The following is a 21,477-nucleotide window of genomic DNA, read 5'->3' as shown; positions in this document are numbered from 1 at the left end:
TGTTATAGAGCTGAAAATGGCATGTGTACACAATGGTACCATGGGACAAATCAGTCCTAAAGATTCCTGCATGCCATTTCTCTTAAGAGGATTTCCAGGACATGGAGGTTAATGTGCTGGGAGAAGCTATAGAATAGATTTTGAGATGAGGTGCCACGCTACCATACAGTGTGTTTGTGTGATGTCCTGGTTTCAGCTGGAACTGAGTCAGTCTTCTTAGTAACAGCTGGTACAGTGCTGTGTTCTGAATTTAGGATGAGAATAGAGTTGATAACACACTGATGTTTTAGTTGTTGCCAAGTAGTATTTATGCTAAGACTAGGACTTTTCATCTTTACAAGCCCTGCCAGTGAGAAGGCTGGAAGGCATAAGGAGTTGGGAGGGGCACAGCCAGATCAGCTGACCCCAGCTGGTGATATTCTATTCCATATGGCATTGTCTTCAGTGCATAAACTGTGAGGAAAGCTGGCCAGGAGCCTCTGCTCAGGAACTGGCTGGGCATTGGTTGGCAAATGTGAACCACTTGCATTGTGCATCACTTATTTTGTGTATTCTAATTATTTTTATTATTACTGCTGCAATTATAATTTCTTCCCTTGTCTGTCCTAATAAACTGTCTTTGTCTCAACCTATGAGTTTTCTTGCTTTTACTCCTCTGGTTCTCTGATTCTCTCCCATTGTCTCACCATGGGGGGAGTGAGCAAGCAGCTGTGCGGGGCTTGCTTGCTGTCTGAGGTTAAACCATGCCACATGGAAAAATGAGTAAAGTCATATGGTAAAAAGAAAATACATCTGCCTGGGAAATTTGCCATAGAGTGTGGAAAAAAAAAATAAAAAAATAAGAGTTGACTTTAACTAAAACAAGTTCTAGTAGGAAAACTGTTCAGGCCAATTTCAGATGCCATAACTTGGCTGCTTTTGCTCCAGTACTGGCCAGCCCTGTCACATTACTATTCAAAATATTTTCAAGATCACTACTTGCTGAATTGAGCCCTGGAGTGCAGCCAGGTGGCCTTGATCAATGTGAAAGGGCAGCAGCACAAGAAAAAGTCACAGAGTAGGAGACAGAGATGGAATATGGCTCTGTGCCTGTGTGATATCCATCTCAGACAGAACAATGGGGCAGGACATATCTGCACACTCACTGGGATGTGTTTTGTCTCTCCCGGAGAGTCACAGATCTTTACCAAGATCTGCAGCCAGCTTCTCTCACCTACCTGTGATGTGCAGCACTGAAGTGAGTAAGAACACATCTATCCATGTTTTACATTGCTGTCACCCCTGGTTACAGGCCCTCAGAAGTAAATCAGCTGTGCCACCACAAAGACAGATCCTTAATCGTGGTGTCTGGCACTGTGTTCTAGAGATCAAAATCCCTCCAGTCATGGAAAGAAGTGCTGTCACTCAGTGGTTTTTTGCCATTGTAAACTTCCTCCCATTCCTACACCAGGCACACACAAAGGCTGTTGTTTGGATGAAGGCTTGGGTAAGGGATGCCTGGAAATGCAATGTAGCTTGGGTTGTGTGGGGAGATTACTGAAGCAGAGGTGGAAGTGAATGTGCTAGCTCAAGCATGAGGGGATATTTTTCATTGGTGAAAACTTTCTGAAGCCTTTCAGTTCTCATCCATTGGCTTTTGAAGATGAAAGTATATCATCTTTAAGGATGATAGGTCATGTGGGTGTGCAGTCTACTGCCTTGTACCAGAAGACTGAAAGAAAAATTTCTCCATCTTCCTAAAAATTCAAGCAGAGGTCAAGAAGCAGCATAATGTCAAGCTTTTCCTAAGACAGTGAGCAGGCTGTTTCCTCAAAGGTGCTCATTGGATTTAACTTTCATCTTTTCAGCATTGCATTTATTGCATTTATTGCATTTATTGCATTTATTTTTGTTGGCCACATCTGGTCTTTGTTCTAGTTAGGTACAGGAAAACTAAGTTACATTTTGAAGATGTGAGAAGAATTTTGGAAGTAGGAGTGCTTATTTCTTTCAGAATTGAATACGGAGAGGTAAAGAAATAAAGGAACAAAGAGAAGCCCTTCTTTCTTCAGTGGCAGATGCTGGTATCTTATCCAAGATGTTTGCAATACATCTTAGCCAGCTGAGAAAAGACTAGAGGTGTGAGACAGCTGACCTTTAGAACTGAGGCCTTAATAAGAGAGTTTTCTTTCTGAAAAACTGTGCTTCTTTCAGGGTATTACAACTTTATGAAGTATGGTTTGGATGGGTTTTCTTTCTACATAAGAGGCTACAAAGCAAAATTGTATCCAAATTAATGGATTTCAGTTTTGATGACAGAACATTACATAAAACTAAATGGGGTTTTGTCCTGTAATTTCTTTATCCATAAACTTGTTGTTAGAGAATATTTTAAGACACATGGGAACCTGAGAGGAGGAGGACTGCACTTACCCTCAGGTTTAGTTTCCAGAATGAAAACTTTCATGGAAGAGAGTTACAGTAATTTCATGACTATAAGGCGCACCTGACTATAAGGCGCACTTTTTTTTTGCAGCGAGGCTCCGCCCCCAGCTCCCTCTGTGCGGTTGCTGGCCGAGGCCCCGCCTCAACCCGGCAGCCATGGCACCGCGGGCCCCCCTGCACCTGGCAGAAGCGGCGCCACGGGCCCCCAGGCTCGCCTGCACCCGGCAGCTGTGGCCCCACGGCCCCGCCTCCACCTGGCCTGCTGGCTCCCCCCGCGGCTCACAGCTCTCACTTCCGTGTTGGCAAATTTCCGAACTTTGTCCATATATAAGATGCACCGGACTATAAGGCGCACTTCCGGGTTCGGGCCAAAATTTTAGTCAAAAGGGTGCACCTTTTAGTCATGAAATTACTGTAGTTTAGAGACATCTGTGGTACAGTTGCCACACACGACACAGGCACAAGCTGTGGTTTAGCAAAAGAAGAATAATAATACCTGTAGCTGAAGAATTTCAGCCACAGTTGTAAAGTATCGAAGGAAGGGTAGGGGTGGAAAGGGCATCGGTTCTGTGCCACTGCAGGACAGATTAAAGTTGTGGGTGATGGAAAGAAAGAAGGAAACATGAGGAAGCATGTCCCATGCTATGGAGAGCTACAGGATGAATTAAGGAATTTAATCTGCATGGAAAATCCTATTCTATCCCTGAATTTTGAGGAGATTCCCATCTTTCACGACTGAGAAATCTGGACTGATAGAAGGTCATACAGATCCCACTTGACTTACTGTGTGAAACCATTTGTAGAGAAAAGTGTAAGAGAAAGGTAGCTATGCAAACTACAACCACCCCTTCATTTGGTGGCCAGTGAAATTAAGTTACAAAAGCTTTACATCCTGAAGATAATCCTATCATACAGTTTTTGAAATAGATAACAATGACAAAAAAGCAATCCACTCTTCTAACCACCCTTAAAAACATTGAGTCAGTTACCCAAGGATTTGTACTGCAGTTTAATTTATATGAACTAATTAATCTATGTTTGTTTCTGAAACTATGATGCTTGAGTGGCTGGTCAATTCTTAGGGGCTCCTCCTTTCTGTTTAGACTAGGCTCTTCAAGGCAAGGACTGTTTATGGCTAGCTGTGCATGATTCTCAGAAGACCTCTGTGCAGTCCTCAGAAACTTATAGGCACTACTAGAATTCAGTATTGAATGAAAAAAAAAAAAAAAGACATTTTAAAATATTAAAAGGTTTCACAGAAAACAGTGATTTTCAGTCCCTCACTCTTAATTTTGTCCTCTAATAAATATTTCTGGAGAAGAGAATTCACTGATATTACTGCTTGCTTACTTGTGGCCTGAACATATAATGCAGAGTCACAGTCTGGGTTTGTTTTTTTTTTTTCTTTTCTTCTTTTTTTTTTTCTTTGTCCTGACAGAAAGATTTCGGGATTTACTGCTTCTACATTCAAATCAAGATACAGAGATTCTGCCCATCTTTCAGCAGAGACGCTATCCCAAGTAAGTAAGATTGTCTTCTTGGGAGAAATAAAATCTCTATCTATTTGCAGTGAGGAAGAGTGAAGCATTTATAGCACTGTACATGCTTTTGGTGCACAGTGCTCAGGCTGAGCTGTCAGGGAACTGTGCTAGCACTGAGCTCTGCAGTCTTTGGAGTGGTGTCGAGGAGAAGCAGACACGCATCGCAAGCACGCTCAGCTGTCCATAGGGGAGCTGGTGGTGGAGCACAGATGTTGAGTTGTCTGGATCAGTGTCTGATGGAGCTTTGTTTCTCTGTTGACACTGGTAGATGTTTTGTCAGGCTAATTCCCACCCTTGTCTTCTGGGATTCTGTCATTTATGGTGACAGATTCCCTTGAATTTTAACAGGCTTTCCTCTGAAAGCCTGCGAACACTAGGAAACATTTTTCTCTGCCTTTTTCAGGGTTATGTGTTTGCCCTATATCCCTGAAGGGATTGAAAGAGTAGTGTTGAGTATTAAGAACTCTTGAATGTATTTTGTATCCTGGACATAGCTCTTCTTTTTCCAAGTGACATACCTGAGTGAAACAATAAAAGCTCTTTTATATTGACTAGCTGTTCTATTGACTAGAATAAACAGTCACTTTCATCTTGAACAAAGGCAATGAAGGGGAAAAGCAGGAGAAATAGTCCTCACATTAACCCTGACCAGAATGAACAATGAAAGAATGCAAGTGCGGGGTGGACAAAGGGAGGAGATGGAAGAAAGAATGTATGAAGATAGTCCCTCAATGATGATGGAAACAAGCAAAGTTATTTATTTTAGTTATTATTGTTAGGAGGTTTCTGAGATAGATAAGAAGTCAGTGAAGCTAGGTATTCTCTTTAAATCTGATAAAAAATTTTTTTTTAAGAGCAGACAATTAGAGAGGCTGTGTGCTGAAAGCCAGTCACCACCTCACTGTGAATACTTGAAAATAAATGCACTCAAGGATGAATTCCTCATTCTGAAAATGGTAAAATATTGCTTTGACTTTAAGGAAGACACAGTTTTATCACCCCTAAATTTCTTGTTTGCATTGTCCATTGCCACTATATTACTGGAACACTGTGGAAGTACAATATATGAAATAGTGGAAGGCACCTTATGTGTATGGATTTATCTGCTTGTTTCATTAGGACTTCCATGAATTATTACTTTTCTCCTCATCCTTTGTTACCCTGGCAGTACTATGCTTTGCTTGGCTTAGATTATTTGATTTTTGATATGGACACTGTCAGACTGGTCTGAGAAACCAGTTCGTTGTCCTTCCTCAAAGAACAGACTTATCTCTATATAAATCATTCCTAAGATGTTTGACTTTCCATTTCATTACATTCAATTTATTGCTAGCATTCTTGGCAAAAAGTCTACTAATAATATTACACAATGTCAAATTCATGGGCGAATGAGTTGTCTGTTGTCTTCTGACAGAGGATGTGTTCAACTCTTCAAAGATCACAGAGCAAATAGCTTGTATGGAGCTCTGCTGTTTGAAGTTATAGTGGCCTTGCATCACAAAAAGGATACAAGTTTCAGCCACATTACTTGGGAAGGTTGACTGATTCCACTGACCTACAAAAGCCAGCCAAATTTTGGCACCTAACCAAAAAGAAGTTTGTGTATGTTCTTAAAAGCAGTAGGTTCTTGTTTATAGCATCATTAATTGGTGCAAATGTTACAGAAATTTATCATATATTACAGCTCATTTAGAAACTGGTTGAACACTATTGACATTTCCAGATTTCCTCAGGGAAATTGTCTTTTGAACAAGGTACTTGTGTTCAGCAAAGTAGAAAACCTGTTTATCTTCGTAATATATTTTGTCTTATTCCCATATAATTTTTTCACCTTTCCTATTCTCATTTTCACTGAAGGGTCAGTTAACAGAAATTAAGGTAATGAAGAGGCAGATCTCATAAATCAGTGTCCCTTCATTGACTTCAGCTGAGCAGTGGCTGGTTGTGCTACATTAGGACCTGAGCAGGAAGATCATTTTAATGAGATGTTGTCGTAGGGCACAAACTGGAGCTTGTAATGGTTAAAGAAATCCTAAGAATATTGAAGGTTAAAAATAAAAGAAAGTTCTTAGCTGAATAGCTTGACTAAGCTGGGCTTAATAGGTAGAAAGGATAAAAGTTTTCACATGTTTAAGAGACAAATGTCCAAAGGAAGGAGATTGGATAGGAGAATGTTCAGCACTACTCAGGCACTCAGGATACTCGGAATCATTGCAATAAATATTAAAGGCTAAATGAGCAAACTGTAATCCATCAACTTTTGGAAGAAATAGAAACCTTGGTGTTCTTGCCTGAATTATGTTCTTGTTCATTTATTACATTAAGACCTGAACTCTTTCCCAGGTAACAGCAGGATAATTTTGGGTGCCTGTTGTTCTCAGAGATGTTTGTGCACTGGAATGGCTGGGAGAAAGTTTCTAGAATATGCGTGGACATTTTCCTCTATTTTCTGGGATAAATGTGTCAAAGAAACATGCTTTGCCCTCCTAGCTGGTGTAGAAATGTGGGATATTTTTATTGTCCTTGTATTTGCCGGAGTTTGTTTGGATGGCCTTGGCTTAGCCACGGAGCCAATACCTGCTCTGGCAAGCAGAGAAGGCTCTAGAGAGGCCTGATCTTACAAAGAACAAGTCTTACAAAGCCACACAGCACATCTCTTTGACTTCTTGACTGTGTGCCTGCAAGTCTCATGGCACCATGAGCACCAGTTCTCTCTGTGGCCCGTGGGCTGGGGCACATTGCTCTGCCAGCACACTGGGGACAGCACCCAGCCAGCCAGCCCAGCCTGCAGGGCTTGGCCTCTCACTTCCCTTCACGGGGCTGCAGAGCAGAAGAGCTTCAGCCTCATGCCTAGAGCAGAGTTTTGGATGAAACACACTGCACTGTGTTTAGTTACATGTCACAGAACCAGCAAGAGCAGTGCAATTGGGCAAGTCTTTTTGGTACCTCAGGTGACTAGTGTGGTTCAGGAATCAGATGTGACTAAATTCCCCTTACCCGCCTCATCTGCAAACTGACCTGTTCACAAAGAGAGATATTTTGAGGGGAAAACCTGTCTCCTTGCTGACATGAAGCCGTTATCATGTCTTCAATGATTTGCATTCCTGAAACTAAGAATAAACCTGCAGCTGTGGGCAACCAAATGGGTTGTGGTGCATAGCTGCTGCTGACACAGCCACTTGGGAAAGCCCTCTGCACACAAAAAAAATGACAGACATATCTGCAGCTTGGTCCTGCTCTCCCTCACTCCACAAGCCTGCTGAAGTCACTGAGGGGAGTTACACCAACACAATCAGGTCTGTCAGCAAACCAAACTTTTTTGCAACAAATCTTGTCCTGACTCCTTACTTTTCAAATGAGCATTACAGCCCTTGCATCTCATAAAAAAACCTTTAAGGCTTCCACATTTAGCACATTTCTGCTGGAGCTTTTCTCATGTTGGTATCCAGTTCATGCTTTCCTTGCTTGCCCACTTTGCTGATGACATTCCTACATGTTTTTTCCCACAGTTTCACTCACAAGATTCAGGAACTGCTAGAGTGCAGCAAAGGCTACGCCAAATTGCTCCTGAAGAAGGCACTGTGCTCATTAATTTGGCTGCAGGGTCCAGCATGGTTGGTGGTACCAAGGGCTTAGGTTGCTCCATGCCCTGGAAGTCTGGGGTGTTTCCCTGCTGACTCCACTCTGCTCCTGACTGCCTGTGCTGTGTGCACAAGGAAGGATGAAGTGAAGTGCCTTGAAGTGCCAGGGAGAAGTGCCACTTGTCACTGGGCCTGATAATCTCAAAAGAATAAAACAAACCCGAAAGAACAGAGTGATAAGGGAAGTGATAAAAAGAAGTGTGAGAGTGAGAAATTAGGTTGATGGGTGAATAAGGCAGGAGAGGGGCTGACATGGCACAAAACAGCACTTAAAGAGGGATGTGCCAGAAATGCTACTGGCATTGTAGGTTTTTAGCAGGTTTTTTTTCTGTCTAGAAGTAACTTGGCAGTTCAGCTGTCCTTTATATTTTCAAGTTGTTGCTGACATCCTCACATAAGTATGTGGGTTTTTTTAGAGGGATTATTTGCTTCTTTTTTTTCGCTTTCAGAAGTATTTGCAGTCTTCACTCTTATCTTCTGTGGGTTTGGTAAAAAAGTTTCTGGATGATTCAGAGATTTTAAGAACAGAAGGAACGGTTCCAGCTAATGTTCCAGCTAATTTGAGTCCCTTCTTAACATAAGCCACAGAGCATTACTGATAATCCCTGCAGCAAGTTTTTCATTCAGACAGAGCAGGAATTGAGAATCAAATTGAGATGTTAAAAACTGGAAAACTCACAAGCCTTTAGATCAGCTTGTTTCAATTGTTAGTTACTTCACCTGTGATAATTTTTTTTAACTTCAGTTTCCAGTTTCTGCCATCTCACTGTACCATTTTCTGCTGAACAAGAAAATCCTTTATCATCTGAAATGACTCCTCCATACGAAAGAGTGGTGGTCAGTTTAAAATTTACCCTTCTCTTGAGCAAAATAAATAGTAATTTCTTGTGGGTAAGGCTCGCTAAAAAGGTCTCGCTCCCAAAATTTAAAAACCTTTGAAAACTATTCCCACTTATTTTTAAAATGAAGCAAAATAAAAAAAAGACAGGAATGAAGAAAAACAAAATTTTGGTGACTGTTTCCATAATGTGCACATAGAGAAATAGCAGTACTTCTTTATAGTCAAATAGGGAGACAATCTACACTCATAAATTTGACTGTATAAGAAATAAATCCTATTCTTTAAATGGAATGACAAAGTCTTGAATTTTGGAGAAAAAAATGAGCTTAGAACCTAGCATGTATAATGAAATAATATTCCAAATACATTTACTTTCCATCAGTCATAAAGTTACAAACCATTCTTTGGCATATATTCACAGTAAATTTAGGTAGTCTTCTGTGTATGCACAAAAATGCTGGTAATTTTCATGTCATGAAAAATCCCAGAGAATACAGGATCTTGATATATATGTATATGCATACATATTCAAATACATATTTGTGAAGGTCATCTTTGAAAAGCTGCTGAAAAGTTTCAGCTCAAACAAAGCTAAATGTTGTTATTCAATTCTCATCATGGAGAAGTCTAGACAAATAGACGACAGAAAGTTAGTGCCCTCCCTAAACCATTGTGTCTTCTGGTTCCCAATTGCTATTCATTGTAATCATAATGGATCTGTAATGGATCTGTGGCAATTTCCTACAGTTTGAGACCTGAGCCAAGAAACAGCTAAAATTTCATAAATAATACCCCAGGAATAAAACTTCTGTCTTATTTGCAGCTGTCTTGAGAACATTTTTCTTTTTAGAGGAAAATAATTTGTGTCTAACTGAAGGAGGTAGTGAGTTGTGGCTGCTGGAAGTGATGCTACTCAGTCAATGCATCCACTGAGATTCCCTTAAATCACAGACTGAAACATGCACAAGAGCAGCTAGCAGGATCATGGCCTAGAAACCCAGTTCAGTTTGCACTACAAACAAAGGCAACTTTTTCCCTGATGTTCTTCAGGGGGGAAAATCGTGACCTCTGTGTTCATGACTGAGTCTTCATTGCAAAGGCAAAGATATTTTTAATTTTAAAACGTGGTGGAGAATTTTTACGGAGTGGTTTTCTATTAAAGGTTTCCTGTGAAGTGCTTTACAAAAGATGTCTTCTTGTTATAGAGGAAAAACTGAGGCATGGGACTCTGATGTGAGTTATTACCAGCATCATCCAGGAACAATTCTCCTTGGGATGAGACCAGAAATAGAAATCAGGTCTTCCACAGTCTTTCCAGTTGTGTGCAAGTTGGGTCTCTCATCTGAAATAACATCTATCCCGTTTTCCAGTGCAAAAACATGTGGCCAGCCCATATTGCTGAAATCAGATGGGAAGGTGCCAAATGAAGGAGCCTTTCAGAAGTGCCCACACAAGCACTTTTAATGCTTTGTGTAGCATTGCACATGAAGCATTAAAATTACTGGTTTTGAAATGCTCCATGATTTATTTCAAAATGCAGGCTAGAAGCAAACTATCTCATCATCAGTCAGAGTCTTCAGAAACCTGAATTTCAGAGAATTTTGATGACTTGATTAAAAAAGAGACTTTGATGATTTGATTTTAAAAAAGAGACATGCTTAAGGAATCTGGAATGACTTTGAAAAGAAATTCAAGCTGTTTATAGAGAAGAATATTTTTAGGGGGTTGAGATTTTGTCTCATATTTTTGTTATTTTTAGATTTTTTTTTATGTGACTTTTTGCAGTGGTGACACCTTAACACCTAATTTTGTAGAGTTTACAAACCAGTACAAGTCTGAGCTCCATGACAATATGGCCTCCATTCTAAGTAAAGTGCATTTTCCTTTTATTAGGGATTTTTATGAAATTTAAAGAAAAGTAGCAATGGGGTAGCTTGTAGCTGTTCATTAAAAAGTGCAATAATGTTATAGGAGTAAAAATGCAAGTATTGGATCGAAATTTTTTTTAAACCAAAATTAAAACAGAAAAAGAAAGGACAGTATGTCATACTGTGTGTTGCATCTTTGAGCTCAAATTCTGCAAAGAACTCATGTGGACCCATCCAGATAATATCAAAAGGGACTAAGTCAGTACCTTGAAATACTAGGACTACATTTTAAACTAAGATATGAGTCATAAATTACTCGAGACATATGCTGTATTTGTTCAGAGTACCAGTACAGTACTGCAGTAACTTGCAAAATAAAGACACTTTTGTTCTGTTTCCAAAAGCCTCAAGTCCATGTAACAACAGTACAGAGTGAACCAGTCCCCTTAAAGTCAAGGGGAATTTTGCTGCTAACATCACCCGGGCTCAGACCTGAAATCTAAGGCACAAGTACGAATATTTCTAGGTAGAAAGCTGTGGGGGAAAAAAAGAAAAAGATATTTGTGCAGCAACATACATGAAAAATAGAAGCTCCGTGTGCATACATATTCTCTTTTAAGTACCAAGCATTCTAGAATTCTGCTTGAACTTACCTGTTTACCATAGCATAGTTGTGGCTCATTAGCAGGCATGAACTGTTTCATGCAAAACATTGTTGATAATCCCAATTGAGAATGGGAAATGTCAGACTGAGAATAAAACAGGATTAAACCTTTCTCAGCTTTTGGGAGATGAAACCGTTCAGTGAATGGGGTAAGACAAATCATTAGAGCTGGTTTTCCTTTGGCTATCTGGGACTATGAGCAGCATGGTTCTTGATAAAGCTTGCCAATTAATTGATACGTACATGTCTGCTAATGAGCAGCATCATAAGATGGTGGGGAATTATCTGCCACCAGATATCTTGAGGAATGTTTTGTAAAACAATTCAAACAGAAGTTATAGTAATTTGATGCTGAAATTATTTGTGAGGTTCTTTGATTCATTATATAAGAGAGTTAAAATTATCACTTCCGCCCTTAAATCCAATTTTATCATAGTTTTAAAAATAATGGCTTGTATTAGTTTAAAAAAAGTAGTTTCACAATTGCCATAGTTACAGAAATCCAAGCACCAGGCTCTGGAAAAGAAGAAAAACAAATGCTAAGGAGTTTTGGTTGTTGACAGTAGTAATTTCCTCCTGGATGCAGCAGTCCTGTGCAACCTTGTCCAGGTGAACCTGCTTGAGCAGGGTGGGGGTTGGACTAGATGACCTCCAGAGGTCCCTTCCAGCTCCAACCACTCTGTGGTTCTGTGGTTCCATGTGACTCTGGATAAAAGGAGGCAGCCCATTCATTCACTCCTATATGCCTAACCTGTACATTAACATTTTTATTCCTGGCCCCATTCTTTCAGTGAGGGACCCCAAGGCTGTTTTCCTTTATAGAAACTGTTAAAGGAGGCACCATCTTTGTTTGGTGTTCTAGTTTTGCACAAAATGGACAAGGATAGTTTGTTCTTTTCAAGACAGGAGCCTGGATTTCAGTTTTAGCAGCCTTTTGGCACGTGGCACTGGTGGAGTGGTTCAATTCTGTATGCCAGGCTCTTTAATGTATATGTAAGGGAGACACTTCACAATTCTTTTTCATTAAACATGTTGGCCTTTAAACTCTTGGTAATAATCAGAGGTGGCAGTAGGCCCATGTTGATCTAACAGCCATTCCCTGTCTCTTCAGAGAAATGTATAAGGGACCTGGGCTGGGAGATGCCAGGAGGACCACCCTGAATTGAGCATCCGCAAATAAACACATCAGCCCCATTTCATGGAGGAAGCTGTCTCAGCATCTGGGCTAGAGCTTAGCTCAGAACTATGAAGTCAAAATGAACTATGAAGTAAAATTTGGCAGTGGTGGAAAAGCTGTCTCATCCTATAGTATGTTATTGTAGATGTTAATTATCCTCAGTCATGAGGACAGGAGTTGGCTGCTGGTTGATTGTGCACAGTGGGCCAAGCCTAGCCCCAAGGAAACTTCTTCTATGACCTTGTCAAGTGGTTTGCACGAATCACAAGTGCTTTTGAATGGCCAGACAGCTGGCAGCTGGAAAACATTGTTAGCAGCTGCAGGACTGCAACAGCCCGTGATATTAGCTGCCAAATCCTTTCTGATTGTTGCTTAATCAGCTGGCTGAGACTGTTCACAAACAGAATTGGAGACTAAATAAAGTTTGGAGATAAGTCCAAACACAAAAACTGTGTACTGATTTGTTGGAAGGTGAAGATAAATTTGGTGATATTCAGAGTTCTTGGTTGTTGTTTTTTAATAGAAGAATTTTTGGGTTACAGCTTTGCATAAAATTATAATTCTAAGCATCTGCACCTAACGTGAGGCATCTCATGTGTCAAGTGAGGTGATTAGCAAGCATTTCTGTTGTATCAAGAATGTGGTGACATTTTTTCTTCCCTTAAAGCAATGACAGAAGATGTCTTACACGCACCAACCAGAAAGAAAAGATATGAAAATAATTTGCTTTAGAGCCTAATAACTTTCACATAACACTTTGCTTTATGTCTTAATTACCCATTGCTGTCAAGGTATCTTTATAAAACAAAGCTTAAATTAAATCATGTAGAATCAAACTCTCATTTAAAACCAAACATTTAAAACTTTCTCATTCCCCTGGGAGCTTGTATAAAGCAAAATTGCTGCCTACTCCAAAAGCCCCCACAGCATCAGGGTCGATCTTCTTACCCCAAGTCCACTTGATCGGTATGGAAATGATAACCTACATTACAAGTGTTGTCTATATCCTCTTTGGTTTAAAAAAATACTCAAAAGTGTCTTAGGAAAGCAAAATGACTGAAAGTCTCCAAGGTTTTGTTCTCCCTCTGCATGGTGCATCATGATGTTATGTAAGGATAATATAGCTTTGTATTTTCATTCACTGTATACTGTGTCTTCAAGATTAAAATAGGTTTTCTAGGTACCTTAGTGTTGGAGACTTCTGATATTCTTAAGGTTTAATAAGTTCCTCTTTTGACAAATCACCTGAACAGACTGAATATATTAAACCAATTTTGAAAGTCTTACAGTAGATTAAATTATTATTTTATTTGCATGGGTAGCTGAAGTTTCCTAAAACATATTTGAAATGCAGACATACATTTACAGTGATTTCTCGAAGATATTTTCATCCCTTCTCAAAAGACTTTTGAAAGCTATTTGTACGTTTCTTTTTTCCCTGTGCCTTACTTCCTAATGTTGTTAGGAAAAATACAGCAGTGGAAGTGCCTGTTGACAATTTCTCCATCACATGGTACTCTTTTACCAGAACAAGCAAAGAAATGGTGGCAGAAATGAGCCATGCATTTTCTTGTGCATCAACTTGGACAAGGCAAATCATGTAGATGTAATCATGTGAACAAACCTGATGTTCTGGCCATTTGGGCATTGTGAAGATGAAACTCTGTGTTCTTAATAATACACCAGGAGTGTCTCCTGCTGCTGCAGTTTTCAAGGGAACCATCTCTAGGATTTCAGCACATCACTCCATGAGTAAGAGTTTGAAGTGCGTTGGAGAGGTCCCACTCACTTTGTTCTAATCTAGGAAACTGCCACTTCATTCAAGCTGGCATAAGGTAAACTCTGGAGTTGTGAACTGAACCCAGCCTTTCCATAACTTTTTCGTGTAAGTTGGAAGAAAGACTAGCAAGTACCTATTGTAAGGCACTATCAAGTACCTAGCAAATCTATTTATTAGGGTGATACAGTGAGCAATTCAGTGTCTGTGCCAGTGTTTCTGAGTGCTGCTGTCCTGAAGGACCACTGCTGGTCTGTAACCAGTGTAATAGTCACTGGTTACATATTTAAGTTATGCCAGGGTGAAATGCTGTGCTGCTTTCCATCCAGAAGGAGCAGACTTTCTGTGAAGGACAGTTGTTACATGCCAGCCTCTCTGTCAGCCCTGTTTGGTTTCAAGGAGACAACATGAAATTCAGCTTTAATTCACGTCTGTCAGACATGGCTGCTGAACTGAGGCAAAGGGAAAAAACTCTATTAGTGTTTGTTTTCTGAACAGAGAGAGGGAAGGGAAGGGAAGGGAAGGGAAGGGAAGGGAAGGGAAGGGAAGGGAAGGGAAGGGAAGGGAAGGGAAGGGAAGGGAAGGGAAGGGAAGGGAAGGGAAGGGAAGGGAAGGGAAGGGAAGGGAAGGGAAGGGAAGGGAAGGGAAGGGAAGGGAAGGGAAGGGAAGGGAAGGGAAGGGAAGGGAAGGGAAGGGAAGGGAAGGGAAGGGAAGGTCAGACAGATGTACCTTTCTGTTTTGTGCACAGTCCATACATTACATGAGAAAGATTCCTTAGTTCAAACGAGCAAGTTTACCTTGTGGGATCAGCAGAGCAAAATGTAATGAACTTGTTCAGTGACACAGGCTGTAATGAGAACCTCTGGGCACTGCTCTTCTGTGACAGGCAAGCAGTGTTGGTATTGATGGACAGCCTCATCTCCTTCTGTTTTGTGCTAGAAGGAAGGTTGAAGGAATGTCTTGTTAATTTATTTGCAAATTGCTGTGTCCTGATGAGAAAACAGGCTGAGTTCAGCATCTGCAAGTCTTCTTTCACACATGGTTCCATTAAGCACTTAACATTTTAATTCCAAGCTCTAAGTGCAGCAGAAGGATTGTCTCTGGAGCTCAGCCCCTGCTTCCTGCTTTTCAGAGTCAGCACAAGCTGAGATGGGAAGTTTCCTAGCTCTCACTACTCCATCTGTATCTGTGTCTTGCTGTCTGAGAGCATAGTTAGTGTGTATCTATATATAGTTTGCCTTTCTGTTGTTAGATGGCAGTAACTGGATATGTAATGGTTGATGGTTACCTTTTTTTATTGGTGCATATTTGCACTGCACAGTTAAGGAATCCACTTTAAAGAAGCCATGCAAACAGGAGCTATCAAAATTTGATCTGTTTCTCTCCAGTAATTTGATAGCAAAATAGAGCAGGTTTGCTGCAGGCAGCTCTTAAGAGGCACTGCTGGAACTTAAGAAATCCATTTATGTCTGCATTGGCTATGCCAGCTGTTTGTGGTTGGAGGCACCCCGCTCACCGGATTAACTTTGGTTTTAGTTATTTGGCCCTGCACTCAGATTCTGGCACCAGTGAATAGGATCTGCACCATGCAGAAGTGTTTTGGCAATTATAGCCAACTAAGTTTAGCTTGTTCCCTTTTTTGATCCTTCTTTTGATATCCAGCGAGAAGACTCATGATTGAAATATTTTGCATATATTAAAAAAACCAAAAATGTCTCAATTTTGCAGAGTCTGAGGTCTGTTTATTTCTATATTGAAGGTTCCTTGAAAAATGAAATTTCGAGGGAAATCATCATTAAAGCTTCTTCATGGAAAAATATATATCAAAAGTAATTCTAAACATGTATTACTTTATTGTCATTGGACCACTTGTATTAAACCCACCCCCAGGCACTCAGGTATTTGAACACTGTCATCTAAGGTTAACTAAACTGATGATATAGGATTAACAAGGAAATAACAAGGATGGTGGCTTTATCCACAGTCATCTTTACCCTTTCTTTAATTTATTTGTCTTGGCAAGGCTTCTCCAATGAGATATGAAGCTATTACTTAGCATTTTTTAAACTGTCAGGTCAGATCTGCAGATAAAAACCATCAGTTGGACAGATGGAAACTGTAAAACAACAATATCTAGAAACACTTTTTTGTGTAATGTTGTACTCCTTTCCTTTTACTTTCTCATTAAATATTGTGATCCATTTATTGATGAGATTCATGACCACCATTACAGGATATTTATGGGCCCCACAAACTTTTAGTGAAGTAATTTTTGAAATGCTCTCCTCTGTCTGAGAAATACAACTATTTCTAACAGGTAGATGTTGTTACACAGTGTCAAGCTGACTTGCCCAGCTTCTCCTAATAAGGTATGACAGAGGTCAATCCCAGCACAGCACCTAAGCTGCTGCATTCCTCCTTTCTCTCTTTGGTCTTTCTAAAGTTCCTACACCAAGGGGGAAGTATCTTTTGATTAGGGATCTTTAGGCTCTTTCACAGTAGTTGAAGTGATGTTAGAAACATTCAGTGGTAGTTTAGTGAATGGTTGCTATATGCAGCCATTAGGAAAAACATTCATGTATAGTTTTCAGAATGTCAGAGAGGAACAACCAGAAAATATTCCTCTGTCTGTCTAATTTTACCTTTCCAATTTGTTTAAATTGCAGCTGTTAGGGGAATCCTTAAGCAGAAGCAAAGTAAGTGGTATGTGGAACACCTAAATCACGGGTCACAGCTGATGCATAAAGAGTGAGGTCTTAAAAAGATGAGGTTTAGTAGATACACAGAACCTAGAGGGCTGGAATTTCATCCTTGCTGTAGTGGCCTATTGTCTTTACCTGCAGACATAGGCACCAGAGCATTATAAATGTCAAAAAGCTGTTCCACTAAAGCTAATCTACTTTTATAGTGCATTTTTGCCTGATAATACACATTTTGCTCCTACAGAACTAAATTCTGATATCACGTAATTCAAATTTTGCCATTTTTTTTGTACTTTTGTACCAAAAACATATTTTTTTTTCTATAGACAATTCAGCAAAGTATTACCTAGATAAGAATATAGCACAGTGTATTGAATGAAGAAAAAGTAAATGTTTACAGGTGGAAAGCAGCAAAGAGTCCTTAAGCAGAGAGTTTAAAATGAGTAAGGTATCAAATAGGGAGCAATTCATCTTGGGATGTGTTCTTTTAATATATCAAATAATGAATGATAAGGAGGGAGATGTAAACACTGAGTTAATTAAATCCTTGGATGATATTGGACCAGGGAGGATAGTGTATAGCAGAGCAGATGGAATGAAATTTCTGAATCATCTGGCAAATTTTAGGAGATGGATGGAAGAAAAGGAAGATGAATTGGAATAGGCAGAAATGTCAGACAGTTCATCAAAAGAGAAATTGTTGAATGAGAAAGATGGACATGGGGTGGGGAAATTGTTAGGCTCATTACAACCTAACATTACAACCTTTTGTCTGTGTGTATTAAAGTGTGAAACCTGTTGGAATCATAGAATCATTGAGGTTGGGACAAAACCTCCAAGATCGAGTCCCACCTGTGACCAAACCTCACCATAAACCATTCCACTAAGTGCTTTGTACGGTCATTTTTTGAACACTTCCAGGAATGGTGACTCCACCACTTCCCTGGGTACCCTGTTAAAATGCTCAACCACTCTTTCAGTGAAAAAATTCCTCATGTCCAACCTAAACATTCCCTGGCACAGTTGAGTCTATGTCCTTTTGTTCTGTCCCTGGTTGACTGGGAGGAGACTGACTACAGCCTCTTCAGTTAGTTGTAGAGTGTGGTAAGTACCTCCTGTGCTCTCTTTTCTCCAGGCTAAACAACCCCAGGTCCCTCAGTCACTCCTCATGGGACTTACTCCAGACCTTTCATCAGCTGCATTGCCCTTGTCTGTCTGACTCATTCCAGTAGCTCAGTCACTTTCTTTAAATGAGGCACTCAAAACTGAGCACAGGATTTGACATGTAGCCTCAGGTAAACTTAAACATTGAGCTGATTAAATGTAAACTACACCCAATCTCATGGAAGAGGGTTCTGAGAATGCCTTGCTTTGTGGTTTCACCAAACAAAGAACATTAACTGAGGATGTAAGTTACATTGTGGAAATGACAGCGGGTAAGCACGAGAGATGGGATTAAAAGTGTGGACTTCTCCTCCTCTTTGACTGGTCAAAACTGTCATTTTAGGTTAGACCTGAGTCAGTCCCAGGATCTGCATCTCACAATGATGATGAACATGATGGGGATCAGTGTGGAGGTGCAGGACACTGAGTTTTTGCAAGAAGTCTCACATGACATGAGTTGTTGTGTATAATGACAGGACCAGTCACACCCTGTGGTGTTTATCTGTATATATGCAGATCTGTATGTATATCTGTATATATAAATATATATATATATCAATATGTATGTATATATTCAGGAGTCCTGGTCGATAGGAACCGATACTGAGCCTACAGGAGAGGCTCCTTTGGCTTAGACCCTGACTCTGTGCCAGCGGTATTCATTCTGCTGTGATGCCCAGCCTCTCTTCTGTTCAGTCACCTTGTCCTGCAGCAGTGTCTCACACCAACTGGGTTGTAGACCTCAGGACATTTATGAAAAATGAGAATGGGAAGGGTTAGGGAAAGAGTTCTGTATTTACAGTAATTGAACGCTAGGTCCATATCTCTGTCTCTCACCAAGTCACTCACCTGTTTTATTTGGGATCACCTGTTCTCTGTAAGTGTCTTAAATGTAACTCGTGGAGAAATGCTAAAAAGTAAGGTTCTGTTAATATGAGCACATAGAAAGGTAAGAGCTTGAAGGAATTTAAAAATTCAAGGGGTAAAAATTTCTTTATTCTGAATAACCCAAGGCAGCTGCACAGAAGCATCTTTGTGTGTCTAGAAAGGTAATAGCAATGACGCTGCCACCTATGAACAATAATGTCATTATACAGGGCCTTGGCAGGACTGAAACTGGAACATTACAGACAATAATAGGCCATTCACTCCCAAAAACAGAACTGGAAATATGAAGTTGGAGCATAGTCAGAGAAAAACAAAGAAGAGGTCAAGATAGCCAGGACTGCATTGAGCTCATCTGTGATGTAATGCAGTATATTTTCTGGTAGATGATAAGCTTCTGCCAATGAATCTATGTGCAGACTCATCTGTAGGCTTCTGTTGATTTCAAAAATTCCTGCTCCAACTGGGATGATCTCATCCTTAGCCTGCCATTTTATTCCAACTGTGTATGGGTCACTCTGCTGCTGGGCAGGTGTTCTTTCTTTACATTTTCGCCTTGCCAGTCTTCTGTATCCCCTTCCAGATAAGAGATTCTCTTCCTAAGGAAATGAGCTTGTCTGACCATCACTGAACATCTGGAAACCATCTGAAGTTGCATTATCAGTATCTTGCAGACCTTTCTCTTCAGCTGTCAGAGGAATAGTTAGAGAATTTCTTTCTAGGCTTTCTGGCAGCTAAATTCAAGCAAAGATATTTTACAGACCCCAAACCAATAGTGAGTTGCTTCATGAAGCTGCCCCAAAGGAAAGTTAATCCTATGGGCACAATCACTGGCCTGTACAGGATGTGAAACTCAGGGAGAACATCTTTCCTTAAAGGAAATGTAGCTGAGACTTTTTTTTTAAATAGAGAGTTTTCCAAGAAACGGGGTTGTGACTGGACAAAGTCACTTTGTTTACCCAGTGTAAGCCCTAAGACATGGCATTTTTTTCTAGGGGGTTTATTGCATTTTAGATAGCGTATATGTGTTTGGGTTTACCAGGTATTGAGGATCCCATTTTACTGCAGGAGTAACTGCTTCATTCCAACTGCAGAATTTGTTGTGAGATTTTCTTTTATATTCTCTTAATTTTGAATTCTTCATCTCTACTTAATTCAGTCCAAAGAGCCTGAGCGGGCTGACTTTGGAGAGAACTGTGATATTCCTGTCCTTGTCTTCAGATTGATCTGCTGCCAGCTGTATCTGCCAGCGCTTCAGTCAGCTGCTTCTCTCCTCCCCTTTTGTTTCTGCAGATATCTAGCTAGGATTTTAAACCCTGTACTTTGTCATCCTTGCAATTTGTCAGCAGAAGCCAACACTTCTTTCCCCATCCCTAAGGTGTACTAGAGCTTGACTGGGAAAGCCTACAGCAGTGTGGATGTTTAACTAGAGTGGTCTTTTTCCCCTAGCCTACTCTATCCAAAGTATTTTACCCTTTGGTATAATATCTCTCCTGGGTATATTTGTAACTGGAAAGGAGTTGCCAGCTGAGTCCTAAACTGCCATGCAGTTCTTCCATTCTTACTTCAATTGAAAATACCGAAACCCTGGCTTGTAGGAATTGCATTAGACTTCCAGTGCTGGTGAATATGTAATAATTAGAGATGTGAAAAACTTGAAACAGCATCTGAAATCTGCAATGTGGTTGCATCAGTATGCAGTGTCAGTATAGAAAAGGGTCGGAGGTCTTTGGTGGTCTTGATTCCCCCCCCTACATTCCATTCCCGCTTTTTGACCTCACGCCTGCACTTGTGCTGTACTGTGTTGTGCTCTTCTCCAGGAGCCAGAACAAGGATGTTTGTCCCAGGAAAGTGCTGCCCTACATCTGTATGGCCCCTTCTCCAGCCACATCCTGTTCCTTCTCCCAGTGTGTTAATGCAGACAATGCTTGGCTGTTGCTACCCACTGTCCTTGTTTGGCTCCACAGCTGTCCATCCAGCTGTTGCTGATTGTGACATGAACATTAGCCACCTTGCCTTCCAGGCTGCCACAGAAACTGATGCTGCAGGCATTTCCACTGGTGTGGAGACATGGGATATCCTGTCTCAGTGAGAATCGTTTACCAAGAGAGGAAGAGGACTGATATTGGCACTACTTCCACACCATCTGTTAGATGGCATCACCTCTGCGGTGACCACCAAAGGCAGCAGTATAGGCAACAGAAAGCTTCCTGTAAATATTGAAAGGGACCAAAGATCAAATATGGAAGTGGATTACTCTAAAGCAGAAATACAGTTGGCAGTGAATTAAGCAGTTAACTGCTGTGCCAGTGAATTGGTTTGTGGAGAAATCTGGCCAGCACATTCTACCTCATTGTGATTGCTGCTCTGCAGCATTTTATCGCTTAATGATGTAATGAATAAATTTTCAAAAAGCAAGATACAGTAGGTGGTGCAGTCATTACAAATGCTCTTATTCTAATTTTTCTTGATTACCTCAGGCAAAATTGGTAGGACACAAGTTTATAGGGAGGAAAGGTACTTCACAAAATAGATATTGATATTGGTAAGGAAAAAGGTGTACAGCACGATTTCTTGTTATAATGAAATGAAATTGTGTTTTCTTTAATCAAAGGAATACATTTTGGAAACATTTTATAAAAATGGCCTTTAAAAGGTTGCTATGGAGAAGAATTAATGGAACTTTAATTAAGAATATTGACCCAAAAATTTGGTACAGAAAGTACATGTACTTTCAGAGAACAACATTCCCTCGATTTATAATTATATTTGATTGTAGTTCTCATGGTGATT

At 40.3% G+C, this 21,477-nt stretch overlaps 1 protein-coding gene across 1 annotated transcript in view; it reads left to right on the top strand.

The window, feature by feature from the left end:
* The window catches only part of NOX4 (NADPH oxidase 4), a 102,540-nt gene that overhangs the window by 61,940 nt on the left and 19,123 nt on the right, over positions 1–21,477 (top strand). The window contains exon 13 of the mRNA XM_033053476.1: positions 3,863–3,944. Coding sequence (XP_032909367.1) covers positions 3,863–3,944 — 82 coding nt within the window. The remainder of the gene's footprint in view (positions 1–3,862; positions 3,945–21,477) is intronic.

Source organism: Catharus ustulatus, chromosome 2 (assembly GCF_009819885.2).
Source record: "Catharus ustulatus isolate bCatUst1 chromosome 2, bCatUst1.pri.v2, whole genome shotgun sequence".
NCBI classification, from domain to species: domain Eukaryota; kingdom Metazoa; phylum Chordata; class Aves; order Passeriformes; family Turdidae; genus Catharus; species Catharus ustulatus.
The sequence above is the reverse complement of the archived record's forward strand: the minus strand, read 5'-3'. Positions and strand labels throughout refer to the sequence as shown.